Consider the following 22,870-nt stretch of genomic DNA (forward strand, 5'->3'; position numbering starts at 1 on the left):
TCTCTCACTCACCCTGAACCTCCTAAAGGGAATTAAAAGCATTGTCAGCATATTTTTCTTCCATTGCCATCACATTTAAAAAGCATTTTGGGCCTGTGTTTTAAAACTCATACCTGTTTTCTCTAAACTTGCTGGGGTGAACTGAATTATAGTTGATTGCATTCCTAAGAACTGTGTGTGTTACTTCCATTTTCTTCCATTTCTTACATTGCATAGGGGAGGGGGGTGAATTGCCAGAGAAAAAGTGATTATATTATCTTTTGCTAAAATCATATCAAGTATTTCTGTACTGCATTTTATTCCTCATTGCTTTTCCCTTGAAATCATAAAAGTATTTTTGCTACTTTATCCATCCTATACTAACTCCTCATTGATTATAAAGAAGTGTGCTAGTGCCAGATTACCCATTGTTGATCAACATCATATGTCTAAGTGTACTATCAGATATTAATTTATTATAAAGTGTGATGTATATATATATATTGTTTAAATTCTCAAATAAACCTTTTAACTTGCAAAACAGAACTACTTCTTGGCTCAGTGGGGTCAGGGGGATTCTAAGAGAGGGGTGTTTTATAGGGGTAGTCATCCAGAACTCATAACAAAGATCTATCAATAAGGGTTTCCATTCAGTATCCCAGACTAGGCATTGACTTAGCTGTAGTGTTGAATTGAATCTTACACGACTGTGCGAGGAAAGAGTGTCCTGATTCTAATGGACAACACGGTGGCCATGCACTACCTCAACAAAAAGGAGGGGCAGGGTCACTTCCTCTGTGCAGGGGGGCGATGCAGCTCGAGTTCTGGGCCATCCAGCAGGAAGTTTCGATCTCGGCTGTTCATCTGGCCGGAGACGACAACGAGACGGCGGACGCTCTGAGCAGGCAGAGCACGATCTCTCGAGTGGGAGCTGGCTCAGGAGATTCTCCTGGAGATCTTCGCCCTTTGGGGGACCCCTCAAGTGGATCTCTTCGCCTCCAGTGTCAACCGGAAGTGCGCAAGGTTCTGCTCACGGGAATTTCCTCCAAAAGGAGCCTTAGGAGACGCGTTCGTGGTGGAGTGGTCATTGGAGTGGTCATTCCCACTGCTGTATGCGTTTCCTCCAGTCCTCCAGTCCCCGTCATCTCGCGAGTACTGCAGAGGTTACGGAAGTTCGGTTCCCGGATGATCCTCATTGCTCCGGCATGGGCCCGGACGACGTGGTACCTGGACCCTCTCAACTTGTCCATCTGCCCTCCATGTCGTCTTCCCTACCGAGACGATCTGCTCTCACGGGAGGGGGTCAGGTTCTCCATCCAGAGGTCAGATCCCTCAACCTTCACGCTAGGCTTCTGAAAGGTTGAGGTATAAGGATTGGGACCTCCCTGAAGACGTGTTGGAGGTGTTGCTCTCGGCCAGACGGCCGGCAACAAAGTCTCTGTACCGTTGCCGTTGGCGTACATTCTGCGACTGGTGCAGAGTTAAGAATGTGGATCCTTTTGAGTGTGACATTCCCATGGTTCTGTCGTTTTTGCTTTCCTTGGCCCACAGGGGCTTGCAAGTGGGGACCATCAAAGGTTACCTGGCGGCGCTGTCCATATTTAAGCGCTCGTCCGAAGAATGTTCCTATTTTAAGAATCCTTTAATTTCTCAGTTTTTGAAAGGGCTCACTAATGTGTTTCCTCCGTCACCTTTTCTGGTGCCCGGTTGGGATTTGAATCTTGTTCTTCAGTTTCTTATGGGTGCTCCATTTGAGCCTTTGCATTCTTGCCCTTTGAGGCTGTTAACTCTGAAAACTGTGTTTTTGGTTGCGGTTACTTCCGCTCGCTGAGTGAGTTACAGGCACTTTCAGTTAAACCACCCTTCACTGTGTTTCATAAGGACAGGGTTGTCCTTCGAGTTTGTCCTTCCTTTCTTCCGAAGGTGGTTTCGGAATTTCATTTGAGCCAGAAGGTGGTTCTTCCGGCGTTCTATCCTCCTCCACATCCTGGTAAGGAAGAGGAGAGGCTCCATAGGCTTGATCCTAGGAGAGCGTTGAGCTTTTATGTTTCACGCATGTCCCAGGTCAGAGTGGACGATCAACTCTTCATTGGTTACGCTGGAAAGCGTTTGGGACAAGCTGTGACGAAACAGACTTTGTCTCGTTGGATTATTTTAGCTATCTCCGAGTGTTACCGGTTGGCGGGTAAGGACCCTCCGGCTGGCTTGCGGGCCCATTCTACCAGGGGAGTGGCTGCGTCTACTGCCCTACAGAGGGGTGTTCCTATTTGTCACATCTGTGATGCAGCCACCTGGGCTTCGGTACATACTTTTGTACGTCACTACTCCCTCGATTCCATCCGAGGGCAGGATCTGGCCTTTGGCAAGGCAGTCCTTTGTTCCGCAATTTGATTGGGCATGCTAAATTTGTGTTCTAAATTCTTTTCCCACCTCCTTGCTTGGTACTGCTTTGGGAGTCTGTCATAGATATGGAATACGTCGGAGGTCCCAATCCCCTCGAAGAACAAGTTACTCTCTTACCTGGTAACGTTCTTTCGATGGGATGTCCGACGACCTATTCCATATCGCTCCCTCCCTACCTTCCCCGCTGCAGAATTTCTTATGCGATTACAGCTTGCGTTCCGCAAGGCCTTGTGTGTCTGACTGGCAGAAAACTGGTGTCACACGTTCTGGGGAAAAAACTACAACTGAGGCTATGGGCCTCGTGCGTCCTACTTATCACATCGGGTGACGTCGGAGGAGGTCCTTGGGGACGGCGTATCGACGCAGACGCAGTCGAAAATTTTCCGAAGCAGCACAGCTGTGGTGATTACTGTCATAGATATGGAATACGTCGTCGGACCATCCCATCGGAAGAACGTTACCAGGTAAGAGAGTAACTTGTTCTTTTTTACAGTGAAGTCTCATGAACAGGTCCTCTCTCGGGTAGTGGGAGGAAGAAAAGATTATCACCAGATACTTGATGATATATCCCAGATGCCTAAAATAGACAAAAAGCAGGGTTGGCCTATTTGACTACGATGGGCCGTGTATTTGCTCTGTGCTGAGAGATAATTTCATGTGGACGTGGGACGACTTACCTCAATGGGCTAGGACCTAGGAAACCACGTGTTATTCATTGTCCCGGCGGGTAATGCATCCTAGCGAGGATAAGCCATGTCCCAGGAAGCGGGAATCAATCTTAAGGCTTTTAGGAGGAAACGCATGCGTAAACAGGATTTCCTCTCAACGCCAGGGAGATGCAAACAGATACAGGGTACACTATGTGATCCGGACATCTCGAATGTGTGCGAACCGTCGGAATCTCTTTGTCTAGTTTTGTTAGAGATGATTTAAAAACCCAGAATGGCTCTGGTGTGGGGTAAAAGAGCCCGCCTGGTGGCAATCCGAAATAGGTGCTTAAAGAGTGTGTGCAGTGCGTCACAAACCAAAGCTAAGCAGCCACAGTGGTGAAGTGCATATGGTTAAAGCCAGCTCTGGTGCCCAAAGGTATCGAGGCGAATCAGGCTAATTATTGCGTGCATATTCTGTGAAAAAATGAAAGGCTTACTTCGGAGTGAGGCAGAGTATCAACCCGTGGCCTGCCCAAGACAGTGCCTATAAAGTATGTGCTGCATGTATCATTGAGTGCTGCTCTTCCGTCAAGGTGGATATGGATCGATGTCGCGCTGATCAATGCGCCTAGTACAGTACTAGTGTTTGTGGTATTAAGGCAAGTCCTCCTCGGGCACAATGGGAGATGGGGAGACCATGCCCGTGCTCGGGTGGTTTGAGCCGTGGCAGGAATAGGATTGCAAACATTTAAAAACCGAGGACTGGCATAAAAGCGCTGTATTAACTAACTGGTTGTAACCGTATGCGCGCGTAGCTGCCATCAGCTACTGTATGGCCCGGGATGCCGCCGAAGAAGGCAAGTGTTTCTTTGTGCAGCGTTACCATGGTGATCGCTAGCTAAAAAAGTTTAGGGCGGCCTTAGATACCACTGTGTTCTCTCCTGATGGGTGTGTGCGTCACGCTCCACCCCACTCATAGAAAACATAAACCGAGAAGCCTGGTAAGAATGGGGCACAAATATCAGTGTGTGGAGCGTAGGATTCCGATAATGTTAAAAAATAAATTAAAAACAGACTTGTCAACAAGCACAGTGTCCGTGCGTACGAGTGATAGATACCAGGTGTGATTGTTGGCACGGACGGGCGTGACCGAAATGGATGTCGAAGTACATGTGCCAGATCAAGGCTGCCTAGAGATGGAATATATTGCCGACCTGCATATGGCACGGGGTACGGAGTCTGTGGTGCCATGTTGTCTCAAACCCATCCAGCAGTTCAAAGGCATATTTTGGAAAAGGCCAAACCATGAAAGAGTCAGTATGACATTGTTCACATGCAGCTAGGAACCATAGTGATCGGCATATCTGACCATTCAATAGGCACCCATTTGGTTTTACAGTAAAAACGCAACAGGTTTCAAAATAGACAGGTGGCTGGAAGTCATCACAATTAAATGCTCATATTAGCAATTACAGTGATTTCAAAGAGGAACTGACAAATCTGCAGCCTTGCGATACAGTGATATGTTAAACAGGTAAAACATATATTGTAATTTAGGACCCATCTAATGAGTCTACATGGCCTTGGTCACGTGTCACTCCCGACAATAGTACTGGGTAAGCAAAGCATTCAATGGACATGCCCGTCAAGGGTTTGCAGTCCAGGCATGCCGTGTTTCAAAATTGACAAGTGGCTAGGGATCATCACAGTTAGACGTACATGCTGGCACTTGAAATGACTTCAAACAATGCAGACTCATCTACATCCTTATGAGAAGGCTGGGGTGACAGCTGATCACCCTTCTCGTAGAACCCCTACTCAATGTTCCTCATCTGTGCATGTCGGGGGCAAAAGGGTGCGGTAGTGAGGGGAAAGTACGTGTGTGGGTCACGGCATCTGTGAGCTTCACAGTAGGGCCCATGTATGGGCATGGGGCTGAAGACCCAGGGTGTTAGCTCTCAAATTCTACTACACTAGAGTGATGTACATTCATGTTTCAGTCCCAAAAGTGTTTCGACTCAACGGTGATGTTCAAACCGTTCTCGACTATGTCCAATCTATGTACCCAGCGTTGTTCCAATTTGGTCAGTGACTTGGTGATGTCTCCACCTCTTTTTTTTTTTTTTTTTTTTTTTTTTTTTTTTGTGTGGTCACGGTTTGTATTACTACCCAACTCAACTCTTTATTGGAGTGTCCCATTTGGTTGTAGTGTTCAACAAGGGGTTTGTCCGGTGCTTTACTTTTGATACTTGACCTGTGTTCAGAAATGCACTGCTTGATGGGTCTGATGGTTTTTCCAGCATAAATCAGGTTACATGGGCACCTAATGATGTATATTACACACTTGCTGTTGCAATTGGAATGACTTTGGAGGGTCCACCGGTAGTCATTATGAATTAATATTTTTTTGGTAAAGTGTAGCGGCATGCAACACACTGTCCACATCAGAAGTGTCCTACCACGGGAGGCAGGCTCCACAGTGTGTTTGGTTCTCTTTTAGGTTCAATGTAGGTATGTACTAGGGTGTCTCTTAAATTCCTGTTTTTTCTGAATGCAAAAACTCATTTTTTTTATCTAGAGTACCCTAATGTTTTATCAAGTGCAAGGTCTTGTTGATGGTATTCTTTGTAAGGTTGCTAAGGGGACTGTATGTGGTAACGCGCACAATCTGATTCATCAGCATTTTGTTATTTGGTGTTAGAACAGTGTCACGATCCGTGTTGGCGGCTCTTTCCTGTGCAGTCCTTATCGATTTTTCTGGGGTAACCCCTGATGGTCAACCTTGATTGGAAGTTTTTGCGTGTTCATATTTCTCTTTCTCAGAGCAGTTCCTTATGATCCTGAGAAACTGGCCGTAGGGTAGATTGTACTTTAGGCCTTGGGGATGATGGATTGTAAAATTTGATGAATTGTTTCTGTCAGTGGGTTTTCTGAAAAGTTATGTTTTCAGGGTATTAACTGACCTGTAAATGTGGAGGTCTAGGAAATCCACGGCTTGGTAGTCCCACTCGATGGTGAATCGATGTGGTCATTGCGTTTGTTAAGCCATTGGTGGAAGATTCCAAGGTCGTCTTGGGTGCTCGTCCAGATCAGTAGAATGTTGTCTATGTAGCGCCGCCACCGAGCGATATTAGCCTTGAAGGGGTTGTTGTGGTTGTTGATGTATTCCTCTTTATATTGAGCCATGTAAAGATTGGCAAGATCGGGGGCAAATGTGGCCCCCATGCTGACTCCCTTCACTTGTTGGTACAGTTGTTCTTGGAATAAAAAGAAATTCTCCGACATAGCCAGCCTTACGCATTCCAAAATGAAGTTGGTTGGGGTGGTGGTGATAGCTGGCCTTCTGTCCAGCCAAATCTTCAATGCCTCCAACCCTTCCAATTGAGGGATAGAGGTGTATAGTGCTTCCACGACCATGGTTGCTAAAATGCAGTTTTGTGGCAACACCACTTCCTGTAGGAGCTGTATTACATTTGTGGTATCCTTAATATAAGACATAATTTTTCCTACAAAAGGTTTCAGCAAATAGTCAGTGTATAGTGAAAGTGGCTCCAGCAGAGAGTCGTAGGCCGAAACAATCAGTCTTCGTGGTGGCTGCAAGGCGTTCTTATGTTCTTTGGTAAAATGTAGAACGCAGGTATCCTCGGGTGCGTCTTGTTCAAGAATTGGCATTCACCTTCACAGATCCATCCTTCGTCTTCTGCGTGTTTAAATGGACTATTTCCTCTTGCAGTCTCTTTGTAGGGTCTCGGTCGAGTTTCTTATAGGCTCTGTGGTCAGCTAATAACCGTTGACGCTCTCTGTTGTAGTTGGCGGTGTCCATAACAACAATGCCGTCTCTCTGGTATGCTGGTTTTATTGTGATGGACTGGTCTTGATTGAGTGCTATTACAGCTTTTCTCTCTTCTGAGCTGAGGTTGTCGTGGTAGTAGTTTTTTTTTTTTTTTTTTTTTTTTTTTTTCGTTCAACCTTCTGTTAGGGAGAATTCTCCGTTTAGGCTGAATTTCCTAACCCAGTGAGTCCCCCAGCAGCTTTGCTGGATTTTTGGGGTTTATTTTTTTCTCCTGCCAAAAGTGAGACTCTTTCACCCTCACTCTTGGGCATGATTTGAGTGTGTTTCTTTGAATCTAGATGTGTTTAATGGGCTATGGGGTCTTTTACTCCATAGGGCTTCATGTGTTATTGTGATGTGTGTTACACCGCACCCTCTGTGCAGTAACACAGGGGTGTCATAGTGACACCCCAGTATAGACTCCATACCCTGGGACTGACTACTGTCTCCCAGGGCACGTAAAGTCACCATTGACTTTACTAGTCTTAAATTCTGAACAGAACCAGTACAAACCATCATATTGTGGACGTACTGGCTGGGGCAATTCAATTGCCCCGGTGTCTTTTAGACGAGGGGGCACGTCTCCGTCCCCCCTGATCGAGTTTTGGCTGGTGGCAGTGGATACTACTTTTTATATTCAACCGTGAATATTTTCCTATGGGATTTCCCATTGTTTTAGGCTACTATCTTTATTTAATTGTTTACGGTAGCCTCGAACATACCGCCGGTTTATTTAATTAATAATAATTCTCCGGTTGGTGTTTTTTGCCAAAACTTGATTCTAAAATGGCGTTTGTGTTCTCTTCTGTGATTCCAACCCAAGTCGAGCCCTTTGTTCCACTTTTTGGCGGGCTTCTCCACAGAAGCCCTCCAAAGTGGTGCCACTCTGTCTGGGGTACTTGGGAGGGGTGGAGGGAAATGTAGGCACCCTGGACTGAGTTGCCTAGGCAACTCAAGTCGCACTCCATCCTGATTGGCCCAAGTGGTGAGCCGGCCGGCTCACCACTTGGCATGTTTGAGTGACAGCTAGGCTGAGTGAATGGGGGTTTGCTGCATAAAAGCAGTGCTTTGGGGACTGGAACTTCAGAAGTCGCCACAGGACCTAAGAATCCGACGAGGGAGAAGCTGAGCCGACCTGCCACGACACCACTACCGGTGGAGCCCTGCTCGACTGCCACACCACTTTTCCCAACGACAGAGGAGATCTCCCGCCGGAGAGTCTTCCTTTGACTGGTGGGGATAACCAGTTTCACCGTCTTTTCGCTTTCCCGACGTACCTCGTGGCCGCCTTGCTCGTTCCAAGCACCCCGGCAACCGGGATACCACGTTTTACCACGACCGCGAAACAAAGGTACCACCTTTAACCTGAAAACTCTGCGGCTGGTTTCTGCCCCGGTAGTGCAACGACCTTCATCTTTCCTCCAAGTCGAGATCTTCTCTTCCCCTGGACGACGACGCAACTTGCACCCACTACCAGGAACAACTGCCACCGCTGGAGGATCCTTCCCACTTAAGGTACCGTGTCCCGCCTGGCTTCCCTTGCTACCGACTGTACGGGGTAGATTTAGTCCCCGGCTTTCGAACCTGGGTTAGCCTGAGACACTCTGGCTAAACTTTCCTAAGCCTCTCAACTCTTTTTGAACCCTCTGCAAGACTTTCTAAGCCTAGTGTAACTGTGTGATCTTGGGCGCATTTGTGCTCTGCTCTCTCTAAGAGTGGGCCCAGCCGTTGGACTTTGGCTCACCAGTGACTTTTGCTCTGCTACCTTGCTTATAGTGTTCCTTAATCTTAGAGTGGAGTACCTTTCCATATTCTGTCTTTTTCCCTCCCTTTCTCACAAACTTATTGGAGTGCCATCTAGTTAAGGGCTCACCTCTGTATGAAAATAAGTGGTGTTTTACTGTGACTTATCTGATAAGGGAAAAGGGGTGTATATATTACAATAGTAACTGTGTTTAGAATAGTTTACAATAAGAGTGCTGGAGTCTTTCAAACTGTGTGTTTTTAAATAAATAATTATATACTTTGATACCAAGGCTCTGGTCAGTGTTTACTTGTATTATTGTACCCGAGTGCCTATTGTGTATACTTTGCATACTGCCTAACTCTTCTTGAGGGAAGTCTGACTGCTCAGCCACAGCTACCAGGTAAATCTGGGTGGTACAGACTGCTACCAAGTGGGTTTACTGCCAACACCTGTAGTCTTAAATCTTTTGCAGTGGTCCCTAAGGGAACTGCACAGGTTTCTGCCTAACACTAATTGAGGGATGGAGGTGTATAGTGCGTCCACGTCCATGGTTGCTAAAATGCAGTTTTGTGGTAACACCACTTCCTGTAGGAGCTGGATTACATTTGTGGTATCCTTAATATAAGACATACTTTTTCCTACAAAAGGTTTCAGGAAATAGTCAGTGTATAGTGAAAGTGGCTCCAGCAGAGAGTCGCAGGCCGAATCGGTCTTCGTGGTGGCTGCAAGGCGTTCTTATGTTCTTTGGTAAAATGTAGAACGCAGGTATCCTCGGGTGCGTCTTGTTCAAGAATTGGCATTCACCTTCACAGATCCATCCTTCGTCTTCTGAGTGTTTAAATAGACTATTTCCTCTTGCAGTCTCTTTGTAGGGTCTCGGTCGAGTTTCTTATAGGCTCTGTGGTCAGCTAATAACCGTTGACACTCTCTGTTGTAGTTGGCGGTGTCCATAACAACAATGCCATCTCTCTGGTAAGCTGGTTTTATTGTGATGGACTGGTCTTGATTGAGTGCTATTACAGCTTTTCTCTCTTCTGAGCTGAGGTTGTCGTGGTAGTAGTGTTTTTTTTTTTTGTTCAACCTTCCGACACTGTTCTTGTGACCAATTTTTCAAGTGTCAAATTCCACAGGTATAGTATGAGATGGTGGTATGAAGGTAAATTTTGGTTTAAAACCCGTGGTGTTGTCTATGGGTGTGTTCTCCATATTATCTGGAGTGGAGGTGCTGTTCCGATTTTTCGGTAAGTAGACTTCGAAAAAGTACTTGAATCTAATAATATTTCTAAAAAATCTTTTTGAGCTCAAGTTCTGCCTGGAAAGGATCTGCTTTCGTAAAGGGTACAAAGGATAGACTTCTTTCTAGACATCTTCTCTCTGGTTGAGTGATGGTTCTAAAGGACAGGTTGAAAATGGGAATATGGTGGTTCATTGTTGGTTCGAGTAACACTGGCGGGTTCTCATGTGTTGGCCTGTTTGTGGTGGTCTCCTTTTCGGGTGCCCCCGTTGTCCGCCCCGCTAAAAAAAAGGATGTTGTGGGTGGGAGCGCTGTGTTGCTTCCTCCTGAGGTACTTGGATCGCTGCTGCTTGATGATGCAGAGCTTCCCAAGAAAGTCGCAACTCTATTGCGTCTATTGTAGTTTTGTTGTTGTAAATCTGTGTAATATGTTTCTGTACCTTTCTTTCGATCGTGATAAGTTTGAATTTCGCAACTTCCTCCTCCAATTTTTCCAGTTTTTTCTTGGTGTCTTGTATAGTTGCGTTCTCAGATAATTCTTTTTCTAGTTCAAATAATTCTTCTCCCTGCTTCTTGCACTTATCTCCCCAATAAAGATAGAAAGAGTGGCACTAACATTGTTGCGCTCCGTGCTTGGTGAATCCCCTGTTGCAGAAAAAACATTATGAAACGAAAACCCAGCCCTTAATAGATGAGCTTTAGCAGGCTCCTTTTGAAGTTGTGGTTTAACGGGGCTCAAATTGTGCACTAGCTATTGGCTAGTGATTGACTCTGTGAAAATGGTGTGCTGTGCATGTGTGTAGAATTGAGGTTGTGAGTGATTTTTCATGGCTAGCAGATAGCTTGCAACTTCAAATTGGTACCCATCAGTTTAAGATGAAAGGTATGTTTTGGTGCACACGATTGACAAGGAACTTTGATCTCTTGATTGGTGAAGAGATCAAAGTGGCTCCAATATACTGATTCCCTTGCACATAAGTGATCAAGGTTCTTGGTGAAAGCTTCCTTACCCTTTGCGCATGTTATTTTATAATATTTTAATTATAGATTTTATCTTGTATGCGTATCTTATCCCAGTGCGAGGAAACTGATTACCTGTGTGTGATCAGCTTCCATTAGCAGTAAATGTTCTCACCTTGGAATCCAAGTGCTGATCAAAGAAGTTTCTGGTAAAGGAAATGAGCCAGTCGGCTGCCCATTACTGTGTCGGCTAGTGCCCCGGGCCCATAGTTATCGGAGGCCCCTGGGGCATTACCGGACATTACCGGAGTAGTGGCCCACCGACTTGGGGCTTATTGCCATTAGTACCCTGGTCCCTTTAGACTTGGGTACTAATTGTGTTATTTATTTTTTTTCTTTTTTTTTGCAAGACGCATCGCGCAGCCTGAAAAAAACCAAAGAAATGGCCACTGCGGTCAGGGAAACATGCTCTGTTCTCCCTTTCCGTGACAGCCATGGTAAACACAGAACATAGCTGCCATGGAACGGGAGAAGGGACTTTTCCATTTCTATGGCGCCCAATGACTTAAATGTAAAATAAAGTAAACAAATGGCCGCCATGGAATGGAACAGGACTTCTCCCTTTCCATAGCGGCCTGAAGAAAAGAAACACCGAAGAAAGGCGAGGGATGCAGCGCAACCGGATTACCAAAAGGTAAGGCTCGCAAATGTCCCACCAATAGGTAAATGGCTTTCTATGTTTTTGCAGCGCACCGGGTACTATGCGTTTTCTGTTCTTTAAGTGTTCTGAAATTCTGAGAAACATGCGCCACCTTAGTCTGCTGCAGTTGACTCACTTTTGGTCCTTTTACATCGTATTGTCTCATGATTTTGGTGCTTGGAAAGACTTTTATTGACTCCTATGAAAATTAGAGCAAATTCGGTTTTATTCAAGTTTTTTTTTAATGTGGGTGATTATTTTTTTGTACATTTTGAAATAAACTAGTTGGCTTTACTATCGCCCTACATGGGTTTTAGGAAGTTGACTGGTGGCAGCTGTACTTTAGTTTTGGAATCACCAGTGCTGCTGGCTATTTTACTGCATTGGTAGCCCCCTGTTAATTTAGCCCAAATACTGCTTCTGAAGTCCTCCTGCTATTACAACTCCTTTTACCATACTTAAGATGTATGCTATTGGGCTGCCTCTTGGGGAGTAGATTGGTGGCAGTTGCACTTTAGTTACTTCACTGTGGCATTTTGTTTTACAGCCTTTTTTCTTTGGAAGAACCACGAGGGAGGCCTAAAATGGCCTTTGTGCACACATTGGCTCTTTGCGAGCCCAGCCATGCACCCTCTGTACTGGTTTGGACAGTTGTATACCAGTTCCTGCCCCTGGGCAGCCGGTACCTTATCCTGTGGAGGTACTCTGTGATGGGTGGTGGATTTAGGGGCCAACCACTTTGTTCATCTAACCATTTGTTTTTAGCCCAATCTTGTGATTGGTGGGTTGATTTAGGCCAGCCTCTGTGTGAGTGTGAGAGCCGCATACACTCGGCTCCCATCTGCTGGACTCCCCCCAACGTGTTCCACCTGATACTGCATTTTAAGGATCAAATCTGGCAATATTGGCTTAACCCTGTGTCTTGAGCTAATCTCTGGTTGAGATTTGTTTGAGCTGCTTATGTTCCTTCCTGGGCTGTGTCTGTTCTGATGGTTTCTTTTGTGCACTGGGTCAAGCCTTCTGTGCTGGGATCTACTCCAAACCACTTTACTGCCCTTCAGTGTTGGCCCCCTGCAAGGGTCAACGCCCCACCTCATCTGCTCTTCAGGAATATCCTCGGTCGCCCCTGCCATAGTCCCTATTGTGGAATCATTATCTGGGGCTGGGCACCCTTTTACTTTGAGCCACCAGAATCGACTTTGCTATTGTCTGGCACCTTTTTGGAGTCTTCCTTGCCTCTGTTTCGTGCTTGATGATCCCACACGTAGGAAGGGTGATTGTTCTTCTTTTCGGTCGTCATTGTTCATCCAGGTTAAAGTTCCTGGCTGTTTGGATTCTGTAAAAAACACTTGGGAAAGATGTGTGCTCACTGGGTTGTTAAACATTCTTGGAGCTTACTTTTTAGGAACCAACAAAATCCCTGTGGTAGTGGAATACTTGGTGTTGGGCAGAAAGCCCGCTTTTTACCACATGTGGCAGCACCTTGTGCTTTTTGCAGCTTTTCTGGGGTTGAGACTTTGCTTTTATTCCGGTCAGGCCTAATTCAAAGTCTAGGCCTAATTCAAAGATTAGTGAGAGTGTGGCTTTGCGTTTGTGCTCTGCTTTGAAGAATCCTTTTGAGTCCCAAGGCAGGGGTACTATAGAATAACCTCTGTTATTCATGGTGCTAGACAAATGATAACTTTTTGGCCTGTGAATTGTTACATGTGATGGGAACCCTTTTACCTGGCCAGGTCCTTTTTGCCCCCCTCCTCCATTTCACCAAATTGGAGGGGCTTTGTTTGACCCAAAGACTTGAGGAATCGCATGACTATTCTTTGTCCTTGGTGTGCGTAAGTTGAAGTAGCCATCTTTAGCCACGAATACCTGTACACCAGTGTTAGGCAAAGTTTGCATGCAGTACCATATGGGACCACTACATACAACTAAAACTACAGGTGTAAGCAAAACCAACCTTTGGTATACGTTTGTACCACATAGTTTTTGGTAGCGAGCTGAGCAGCCAGGCTTATCTCAAGAGGGAATGTGAGCTTGTAATGAGGTTGCACAGAGGTCTACAATCACAAGTATTCAAATGGACTCTTATACTCAATGTTTCTTGGTAAAACGCTTATTAATTTATTACACAGTCAGTTAGAAAACATTCACCAAAAGGAGGCAATCTATATCGCACAAAAATATACTATAATACTTCACACTATCCGTTTCTGAGGCATTTAAACTACTTTGAAGGAGGAGCACAATGGCATTCAGAGCATTTGAAGTAGGAGCAAAAAGGCAGAAGTTAAAAGAAAGAGTAGAATTATTCTTACAGTGCAAATAGTTTGAGTTCACCAGAGGAGTTGTTCCAATTCAATAGGTAGGCCAAAGTCAATGGGTTAGAGTCTTGTATAAGTAAAAACGGTACTGGTAGTTAAACGGAAAAGTCTTTGCCACGGTTCTCAGAAGTAGTTCATAGAAGAAAGATTCATGTGTCGCGTCACAAGCCGACTAGGCCTGCAAGTTACGAAAGTTTCACATACTCTCGCAGTGAGAGGGAAGTTCTCTCGGTCGGGTTTTCACAGTACCTTATTTTGAAGAAAAAGATGCAGCTGAGGACTTCTGTTCCTGCAGATCTCGCTGTTCCTGACCCTCAGTCGTGGGGACAAGAGGGAGGACGTCGGGGAATCCTGCACTGCACGGGGACTGGTCATAAAGCTGGCAAACTGTCAAATCTTCGATTCTGGTAGCTGTCATCAAGCACACAAACTGGTGTCCTCCTCCCTGGCTTTTCGGTTTCCTGCAGCACTCTGAGGAAAATACAACCAACTCCGAGAATGGTATCTAGGTTGCTTACGAGTTGATTGGTCCCACCAACTCAAAGGAAGAAGTCCTTGAAGGGCTTCCCTGTCGAGATGAACTTGGCGATTCGGACCTGCAGCACGGCTTCAACGGGCAAACCAACAGTCCAGGAGTTGCAGCAGCCGACCTCTTCCAGCTCGTCTTCGGTTCTTTGTTCCAGTGGTAGACTTGCCTTTTAAACAGTTTTCTTACATTCATTCCAGCTTAGCTGCCACTCTCCCAGCAGGTTGTCTGTCCTCGCCAGACAGCCAGCCAATCACACCAGAGTGCATTTGAGTCTCCTAGGAGACTAAGCGCAGGGATTTTCGGGCACCTCCCTCACTTTCTGCCCACACCAGACACTCAGGCGCCAGAGGCGTTCTTCAGTCCTGAAGCCGGCCAAAGGCGTAGGAACAAAGGGACCAAACCTAGTTTGGCGCACAGAGACAAACTCTAGGAGGACCTTTCCAAAAACAAATGGCGAAAAAAGGAGACCGGGACCCTTTTAAACAAAGGAGGCTCAGACACCATTTTGAAAAACATGGCTCCCGTGATTTAATGCTACCGGTGTTCGCTGTCGGGGAAAAATCATGCTAGTTCGTTGTAAGACCCCTGCCACCAGCCATTTCGATAGGAAAAGGTAGCATTGGACTGCTACACGAGTTTCTAGACAAAGGGGATACTAGGTAACCCCTCCAGCACTCTATTGTAAGATAGGGTGTGCTGGGTCTAGGAATGTAAAAAGACTAGTAAAGTCAATTTAACTTTACTTTCTCTGAGAAACAGTAGTTTATCCCAGAGAAGGTATCTAAACCTTGGGACAGCCTGAAAGGCTTCCCTGTGTCACTGCACTGAGGGTGCTGTGAGACGCACATGAAAAGATGATGCCTATGGAGTTGTCTAAAACTCCATAGTCAAAGAACACAAGAGTAAAACACACATCAAAATATATGAGAGGGTGGGAAAAAGGCTCACTCTCTCAAGGTTAAAAAAATCAAGTCCTCAAAATCCAGCAAAGTTGCTGGGGGGGTCTCCAAGGTGAAGGGAATTGGCACATTTATGAGAATTCTCCCTAACAACCACGACTTTGGACTGAAACACCTTTTGACTAGCGTATGTAAATGCTTTCTAGGATAGTGTGGATTCATTCCTTTTCTGGGAGGAACCCTCCCATAATGCTTTTTTTGCTTGGGGGTCTGTCATTGGCTGACTGTTAGGAGGGTTATACCTGGAGAGATTTCAAGATGAATCCCCTAAGGTTGCAGAGTGGTCCGCGCACATTAATCTAGGCCAGACTCTCCAACTGGTAACATGACTGAGCAGTCTAGGCTTTACTTGCAGACGTGTGGACCCAGGCCTTAGAAGAACCATAAGTAATGTCCACACTGTCAGTTATAAAATAGTAATTTATTATATATAAAGACTGATCAATATGGGTATATGCAATCAAAAGGGAATATATCACGCCAGCGCAGACATCTGTTTTGTATAGTAATACTTTCAAAGTAGGCAAATCTCTTTTTGTATCACCTTGTATGCAAGTCTCTCATGAGGATTTACTTATTTGTATTCACTGTGTCCCGAAACCAGTATCTCACTACTGCCACCACTTGTTTTCCATTAAGTCCTTTGTGCAGGGTCTTTAGGTGTGCCTTCCTAACTAAGGTGCTGCAGTGCTCAAGCTCACAAGGCTCTCAAAGTGGTCGGTCGTTGTGACCGAGCAGCCCAGGCCTAACTCTTAGGCAATGAGTGGGGTTGTCCAACAGGTACAGTACACACTTCATTTATGCGCAATGAGTGAATGTCAATGTTACATTTTTATAAAAATATAATCTTTATATGTACAAAAAGGCAAAAAATAATCCCACCACTTAAAGGTAAGAACTTTGAAAAACAACATACCACAATGTATCTGGTGAGTAGAAATGGTTTCAAGAAGAGTTCAATAAGGGTCCTTACAGGAAAGCGGTTTACAAGATTGTCTTTCTCAAACACCTAGTGGTCTGCAGAACATGTTGAATACACTAAATGCTGACGCACTAAAGAACAATCTGATTATTAATACTGATACATCCAAAGTTTTGGTTTGCAAGCGTAAATCAAAGTCAAAGGCTCAATCTCTTCAATCGCACTTAGGAATCGAAAAAGTTAAAATGTATAAGTATTTAGGAGTATCAATTACAAATTCACTAAGAAATACCGATAGTGGGAATGAAATTCAACAGAAACTAAACCCGTTAATTACTCGAGCAAAGTTGTGAACATACAAATTTGCAAAATTCTCTTATACACATATCCTCCGATTTTACAAGCAGAAAGTGATCCCCATCCTCACGTATGGTGTGGAACCTCACTACCCAAACACCATAAATTCTGGGATACAATCCAATACAAATTTTGGAGAGAAAAAAACCCTATGTCTTCCCATGTGTACGTCGCGAGTGATGCTTCGGTTTGCATTGGGCTTACCATCTTTGCATTCACAAGATCAATGGAAAAGATGTGTGCTACTTAGAAAATGTCTGTTAAATCTCACTTCAACAAATGTAGTAGAAATGTTAGCTCGTCATTTAGCTTCAACAAATGACGTATTTTCCACCAGATGGATTCAAAACACAAACATTCTTGCAGATGCTAACATCCCACTAGATATGTTATTACATAACCCTTCCAGAGCAAAAACCAAACTTTTTCAAATGGACTGGATTATGACAATTGATGAATGCTCCCTAGCGAAAGATTTTGACATCAATCTATTTGGCCACAAAAAATTAGGCACCATGGCTGATTATCTGCAGAAATTCCCCTCTCGGCATATGCGAAGCCAATATCTATGCTTTAGATTTAATCTATGGCACACAAGGGCAATATTGGCAAGAAGGAAACTCATACCAGAAGATCAGAGCTTTTGTAGATGGTGTAGTATATATTCACAGAATTAAACATTGTAACATTGTCTAATGGAATGTCCAAATTTAGTTATGCGAAAAGAAAATGTTGGTAGTCACTGCGTCACAACTTCCTATGGAGCAGACTCGAACATGGCAATGGTTATTCACTAATACCAACTTATCTGTTCGAATTGCAACTATTCAATTTCTCAATGTGCTATTTGAAACTGAAAAGAAATAAGCAAGTAACTTAATCTGAGAAATATTGTCACTTCTAAGAGTGTGTGAAATTGCTGTTTACATATGTTGTAAATTGTGTATAATTGGTTTTGTGTTATGTTAATGATGGATTTTCTTTTTATTTGTATAGATGTAATTGATTGGATGTGTCCTATCTTTATTTTTAACAATGTATGTTTGAAAGGATCAATATTTTGAACCAACCAAATTTTTTTTTTAAAAAAAACATTGTTTTCTTATGTAGGCCAGCAAGTAGTGCGGATGCATGGCAGTCTTTGGCAGGGAAGAGTTACCTTTGTGCAAATGTGCACCAAACTGAAGTTTCTGGGGTTTTGTTGGACGGAGCCCACGGACTCTTGGTGAAGAATAATTCGTCCACGGATTAACTACACGAAGGAAAGGATCACCAGCAGCACTTAAATCAGGAGAGCCATATACTGGGACTGAAAAAGCAGTTATGCAGCAGGCGGTTTCTAGATGTTTGCTGTGCACATCATTCAGCTATGACGCACCGTTCTTTGAGGGATCCCAAGACTCTTGTGAAGGAGTATTTGTTGATTTGGAAGTCAAGAGTTGCAGGCAGAGGAGCGTAAAGGGGAGTCTGTGGTTGTCATTGTTGCAGGGTTCCCATGACATTCTCGGGCACAGAGTACAACCTTTGACGATGTGGGTAGGCGTGGAGAGTGTCCAATGAATAGCACATTTAAAAAAGAAAGTTCACACTGCAGATGAGTCTGCCACAGATGGACTTGGAGAGGTTGGCATTATGGTTGCAGGCTCGGAGGCAACACAGGACCCTGGAGCTGCCCAGTTGGGGATATGGAACCAGTGTGCTTTCCTGATCTCCGAAGATGAAGACTCTTGGTCAGTTCTGCATGGAGAGTGAGTCGTCACTGGGAAGGGGTACTCTGCTTCTGGGTCAGCTGATTCAGGCATAGTCCGTAACATCTGGCAATAAGGCCTTCGAGCAGGAACAGTTATCCGGCTGTCCCCACCAGACATGGGGAAAGAAGGGCCACAGTGTAATCTTTCTGGACGTCTGAAGAAGGAAACCTTTGCCGTGTCAGAGGATGCTGGTTCAGAGCTTCGGTCATTCCCTGAGCAGCACACCTTGCATCAGTCCAGTTTCAGAGTTCCAAAAGAAGACCAGGAGAGTCGGTAAGAAGAGGGGAGGGGGTCTGATTTTATCCCCCTTGGGAGTCTGAATATATCTCACCCAATCAGACACCCTTTGATTCAAATGGGAATTGGGGATGGGGTGGGGTGTGTGTGTGCGCCCGTCCGTCCGAAATCTATTGTTTGCTAGTTCTTAAACCAGGTTAAAGCTGGAGACCCAATTGGACTACTGCTATTGTTTTCCTTTTTGGAGTCCTTGATATTTTTAGCCCCAATGTGACTTAATCCCCAGTCTCACTGGGAAACACCACACTCACTCATATTTTTTAATGCATGCATTTTCTAAGCTGCTCCTTGGGGAGCCCCTAAGGAAGTGCCCCCTAAATGTCGTTGGGTGACCTTTCTCACCCAGATGGAGGGTGTGGGGGGGCGGAGTCAAAGGGCAGATGGGTTCTTTTAACCCATTGTGGAAAATGACTGCCCAGCCAGCTTACCTCTTGGGTGTTTAATAACCCTGTGAATGGGACAAAATTGTGTTTTATCCCCACCAGTTTCTCCTTGAAGTCTTGAGGGACGTCTGCCTTTCCAGTGCAGCCTTTGAACTGGAGACCGGATGTGGCCACATTTGGGGATGGACTATGTGCATCCCCAGTCTGGTCAGCACAGTAGCCCATGACCAGTATGTTCTGTTATACACTGTGTATGTGTGTTCCTGGCTGAAACCCTATCTTGGCTATCTGGTGGGTGGTTTGCCTGGGAATGTTTGAATGTGGGGTGTTTTACACTGATAGCAAAGCAGTCCCAAATGCTATAGGGGTACACAGTGTGTGATTGGAGGACAGGGAGAACCCTGCCTGCTCCTATGTAGGTTTCAGTGTGTATAAAAGTGAGGACCCCAAACACTTACCTCGTTAACTGTCTTGATCTCATCCTGCTGCTGTTAAGAGGCATCCAGAGGAATTCTTGGATTATCTGCATGCAGAAGGAATCTCCTGTTCAAAGCCATTGCTGCTTCCCTTCAAAGGTGCTGCCTTCCTCGCCTGGCAGGGACAGGCTGGCAACCCATAGTCTTCAAGTGAAGGTTTTCGGCTGCCTTTTGCTGCTGCAGACCACCCTGGAGGTGATGTTGGAAGAAGACAACAAATCTACTACTGCTGGGGGTCCTCCATCTTTGTGCATGAGGTCTCTCTGGAAATCGTGCAATCACTTTCTGCTGTCCATCTTCAAGGGACGATCAACTGAAACCTCCACGACTTGACTGGCTGCCATTGTGTGCTGGTCTCCTGCCCTGGTGACTCATGTTGCTGGGTGGAGTAAGTCCTCCAGCTGTCCAGTCTCCGGAACATGAAACAACCTGGTATGTGTATGGCTCCTTTCCACAGTTGCGGTTTCCAGGTTTTCTTTCTCAGGAATTTGCACTTTGAGTCAGCGGCAATCCAAGTGACCCAGGAAAGGAACAAAGGATTTTCCCACGGCATCTGCCTTCGAACCATAAATGGAAAACTCAGCTAGGAAGAATCCAGGAAGATGTGGTAACCCATGAAAACTGCCCCGGTGGCATGGTGGACAAAAGATGAAGGCTGCACAACAGCAAAAACGATTGCAGGACTGGTCAATGGCTGGATGTACACACCAACGTCCGAAGCAAAAGAAATGGCGGAGTGGTGATGTCTCGGCACCCTTCTCACCAGCTATAACTCACAACCAAGCCGATGATCCTGACAGGAAACTTCGGGAGGCAGTGGTAAACGGCCCGACGATGGTTCCTGACTTAAAGGCTTGACCCAGCAAATGTGGCGAGCCAGCAGGAGTCTTCAAGAAGCCAAACTGGACTTCCAAAAGCAGAAACCCAAACTGGGCTATGCCCAAGCCACTGCACTTAACAAGCACCACCAAGTGAGGGTTATAGAAAATGGCAAAAACAGTGAGACGCACAGAGAAACAACTTCAGTAGGCTGGCAGACCTGCCACTTCCAAGTTGCAGGAACAAAGCCACAAGAGAACCAGAGGCCCATGTACTCCTTTCCCAATCATTACAATGGAAAATTAACCTACTCTGTAACTCAGTAAAATTGATTTGGGGTACCTACCTGGACTTTTTTCCTGGATCCCACATCACTTCGGTAATCTCTGGGCCAAGTATAATTTTAGTACTTGGTTTTGATTTTTTTAAGTCCTTCTCTGTATTTTCTGAATGGGTATGTATTTTATAGATTTTGACTGACTTTGGCAGCTCTGTAAATGTTTCCTGAAATACATGAGCAAGGTAACGGTTTCTAAAATGTTTTCTTTTTTTTCAAAGCCTTTACATTTGATGCAAAATCGTTTGCTATCCTCTATGGCTTTGGTGTACTGTCCTGTGCATTTGTGGTAATAGACTGCCCCGGGAAGTCCAAAATAATATGGATTATCCTTTGTCGTCTTAGGGATTGTCAGCATACTTTTCCTCACTGTCGAGACCCCTTTTTATTACATAATCTGTGTTATGCACTGACCACCAGGTCTTGGGCCTGCCACATGTACCATGGCTGGCTTGTGCCTTCAGGACTCTGTACGGAAGTACCTGAATATTATTTTTTGTGATTCCCTTAGTCTCCTCACGTCGTTATTTTATGTTGGGGGGGCCTACCTCTGGCCGTGGGCCCACATATGGACGTTTGAGTAAAGAGTCCTTTATAATGGGCATCACTGTTTTTATAATATACATGGGACCTCATTGCGAGTTTGGTGGTGATTCTGTGTTAAATCCGACTCAATTGCTGCCAAACTAAATTACCTTTATCACCACTTGGTCTCATGGAGTTTACCACGGGCTCACAAGTTGTGGTAGGGCGGGTAATTACCCATTTTTGGGGTCTGTAGGGCTCCATGGGGGATCAACCAAAACCTATAATTTGGCGATGTGGGAAAAACAATGGAATCACTGCCACTTGTGATGAGACCCTTGGTATCTTTTAATATTGTGTGTTATGCAAAGCACGTATTTTGATCTGATAGTTATGTTTGATTTAAATAAATGTATATCTTTGAGCACATCGGTATGGAAGGTGCATTTTCGAGAGGTGTGTGGACTAATTGTACAGTTTCTGACTTGCTACCAGGTGTTAGCCCACCATAAGGATTAGTGGCTGTAGTATCCTGAACAGAGGGTGGTGCAAAGGCTGCTTTGGCAGCTACGCAGTGAGAGTTTGTATACGAAGCTTGAAAAGCACTTGCACATCCTCGGCAGCAGTGGTTGTTTTGAACATGCCTCCTAACAGTGAAGTGAGGTGCATTAGAACATTCTACGCAAAATCTAGTCACTCCCTTTGAAAAGGACGTTTTGAAAATATCAACCCTTTCTGGAGCCTCTCCTGAGATGGAGCAGAGTATTGTGGTGTGTACAAGCCTTCCAGTCCAATGACTACCTTTGGTGGTTTAGGTACAGAACAATGCTTCTTTCTTTGTGTGATTTCATTGTGTCATGCTTTTTACATTTTTTTTTACAATTGCTCTTACTGGCGGCCACCTCACCCCGGGGTCTTAATAACCTGCAATGAAGTGGCTGATAATTTCGGCTTCACTACATGTTAAAACCTGCAAGCCCAAGGGCCATGTCCCACAGGCTGCCATTGTACTTACTTCATGCCGGCCCAGATCACTGGACCCTGCTGCCCCCACACACTCAGCCCCTCTAGTCCCTTGCTCCCACCTCATTCTCTCACTCAGCTGCTGCTATTAGCCTAGTCTCCTGGAGCACCTTTTTGATGTTCATGGCTGCTAATTTTGTAGTTTTCTTTTTTCTAATTTATTTTTAAAGAAATTTGGCGGGTGCAAAATGCACAGACGGATTCCCTTCTAAAAAAAACCAAACGGTTTGCACCCCGCTCACTTGCCTGCCGGATAATAACAGTATAGACCTCGGAGTAGGCATTACAGGTTGGTAATGGCATACAGCCAAGGGCCCTTACTGGTTGGTAAAGACCCCCCCCCTCCCTTCTTGGTGTATATCGCCTAAGTTATTGGACTTGTTTTGCACACGTGAAGTTTCATTGTGTTTTAATGTTCTGTTTAACAGGTGTTGCAGATGACTACAACAGAGCGGGATCTTCATTATACACCATGGGCACACAGGACGCAACTGATATATGCAAGTAAGACTTTCCATCATTATTAATAACTATGATCAGCAGTAGTGCTGAGTTAAAATTACTACAGGCTAAACTCTGGAAGAGCTTAGTAAAGTAACACAAAGGGAATAGTGACTTGGTTTGTACAAATCCCCCCTCAAAACACACAGGGCTTCCGTATTCTTGACT

At 45.0% G+C, this 22,870-nt stretch overlaps 1 protein-coding gene across 1 annotated transcript in view; it reads left to right on the forward strand.

Annotated features, from left to right (window-relative positions):
- SNX6 (sorting nexin 6) overlaps positions 1 to 22,870 on the forward strand; it is a 470,945-nt gene that overhangs the window by 299,721 nt on the left and 148,354 nt on the right. The window contains exon 9 of the mRNA XM_069638456.1: positions 22,630 to 22,705. Coding sequence (XP_069494557.1) covers positions 22,630 to 22,705 — 76 coding nt within the window. The remainder of the gene's footprint in view (positions 1 to 22,629; positions 22,706 to 22,870) is intronic.

Source organism: Ambystoma mexicanum, chromosome 14 (assembly GCF_040938575.1).
Source record: "Ambystoma mexicanum isolate Mex_15411 chromosome 14, UKY_AmexF1_1, whole genome shotgun sequence".
In the NCBI taxonomy this organism is placed as follows: Eukaryota; Metazoa; Chordata; class Amphibia; order Caudata; family Ambystomatidae; genus Ambystoma; species Ambystoma mexicanum.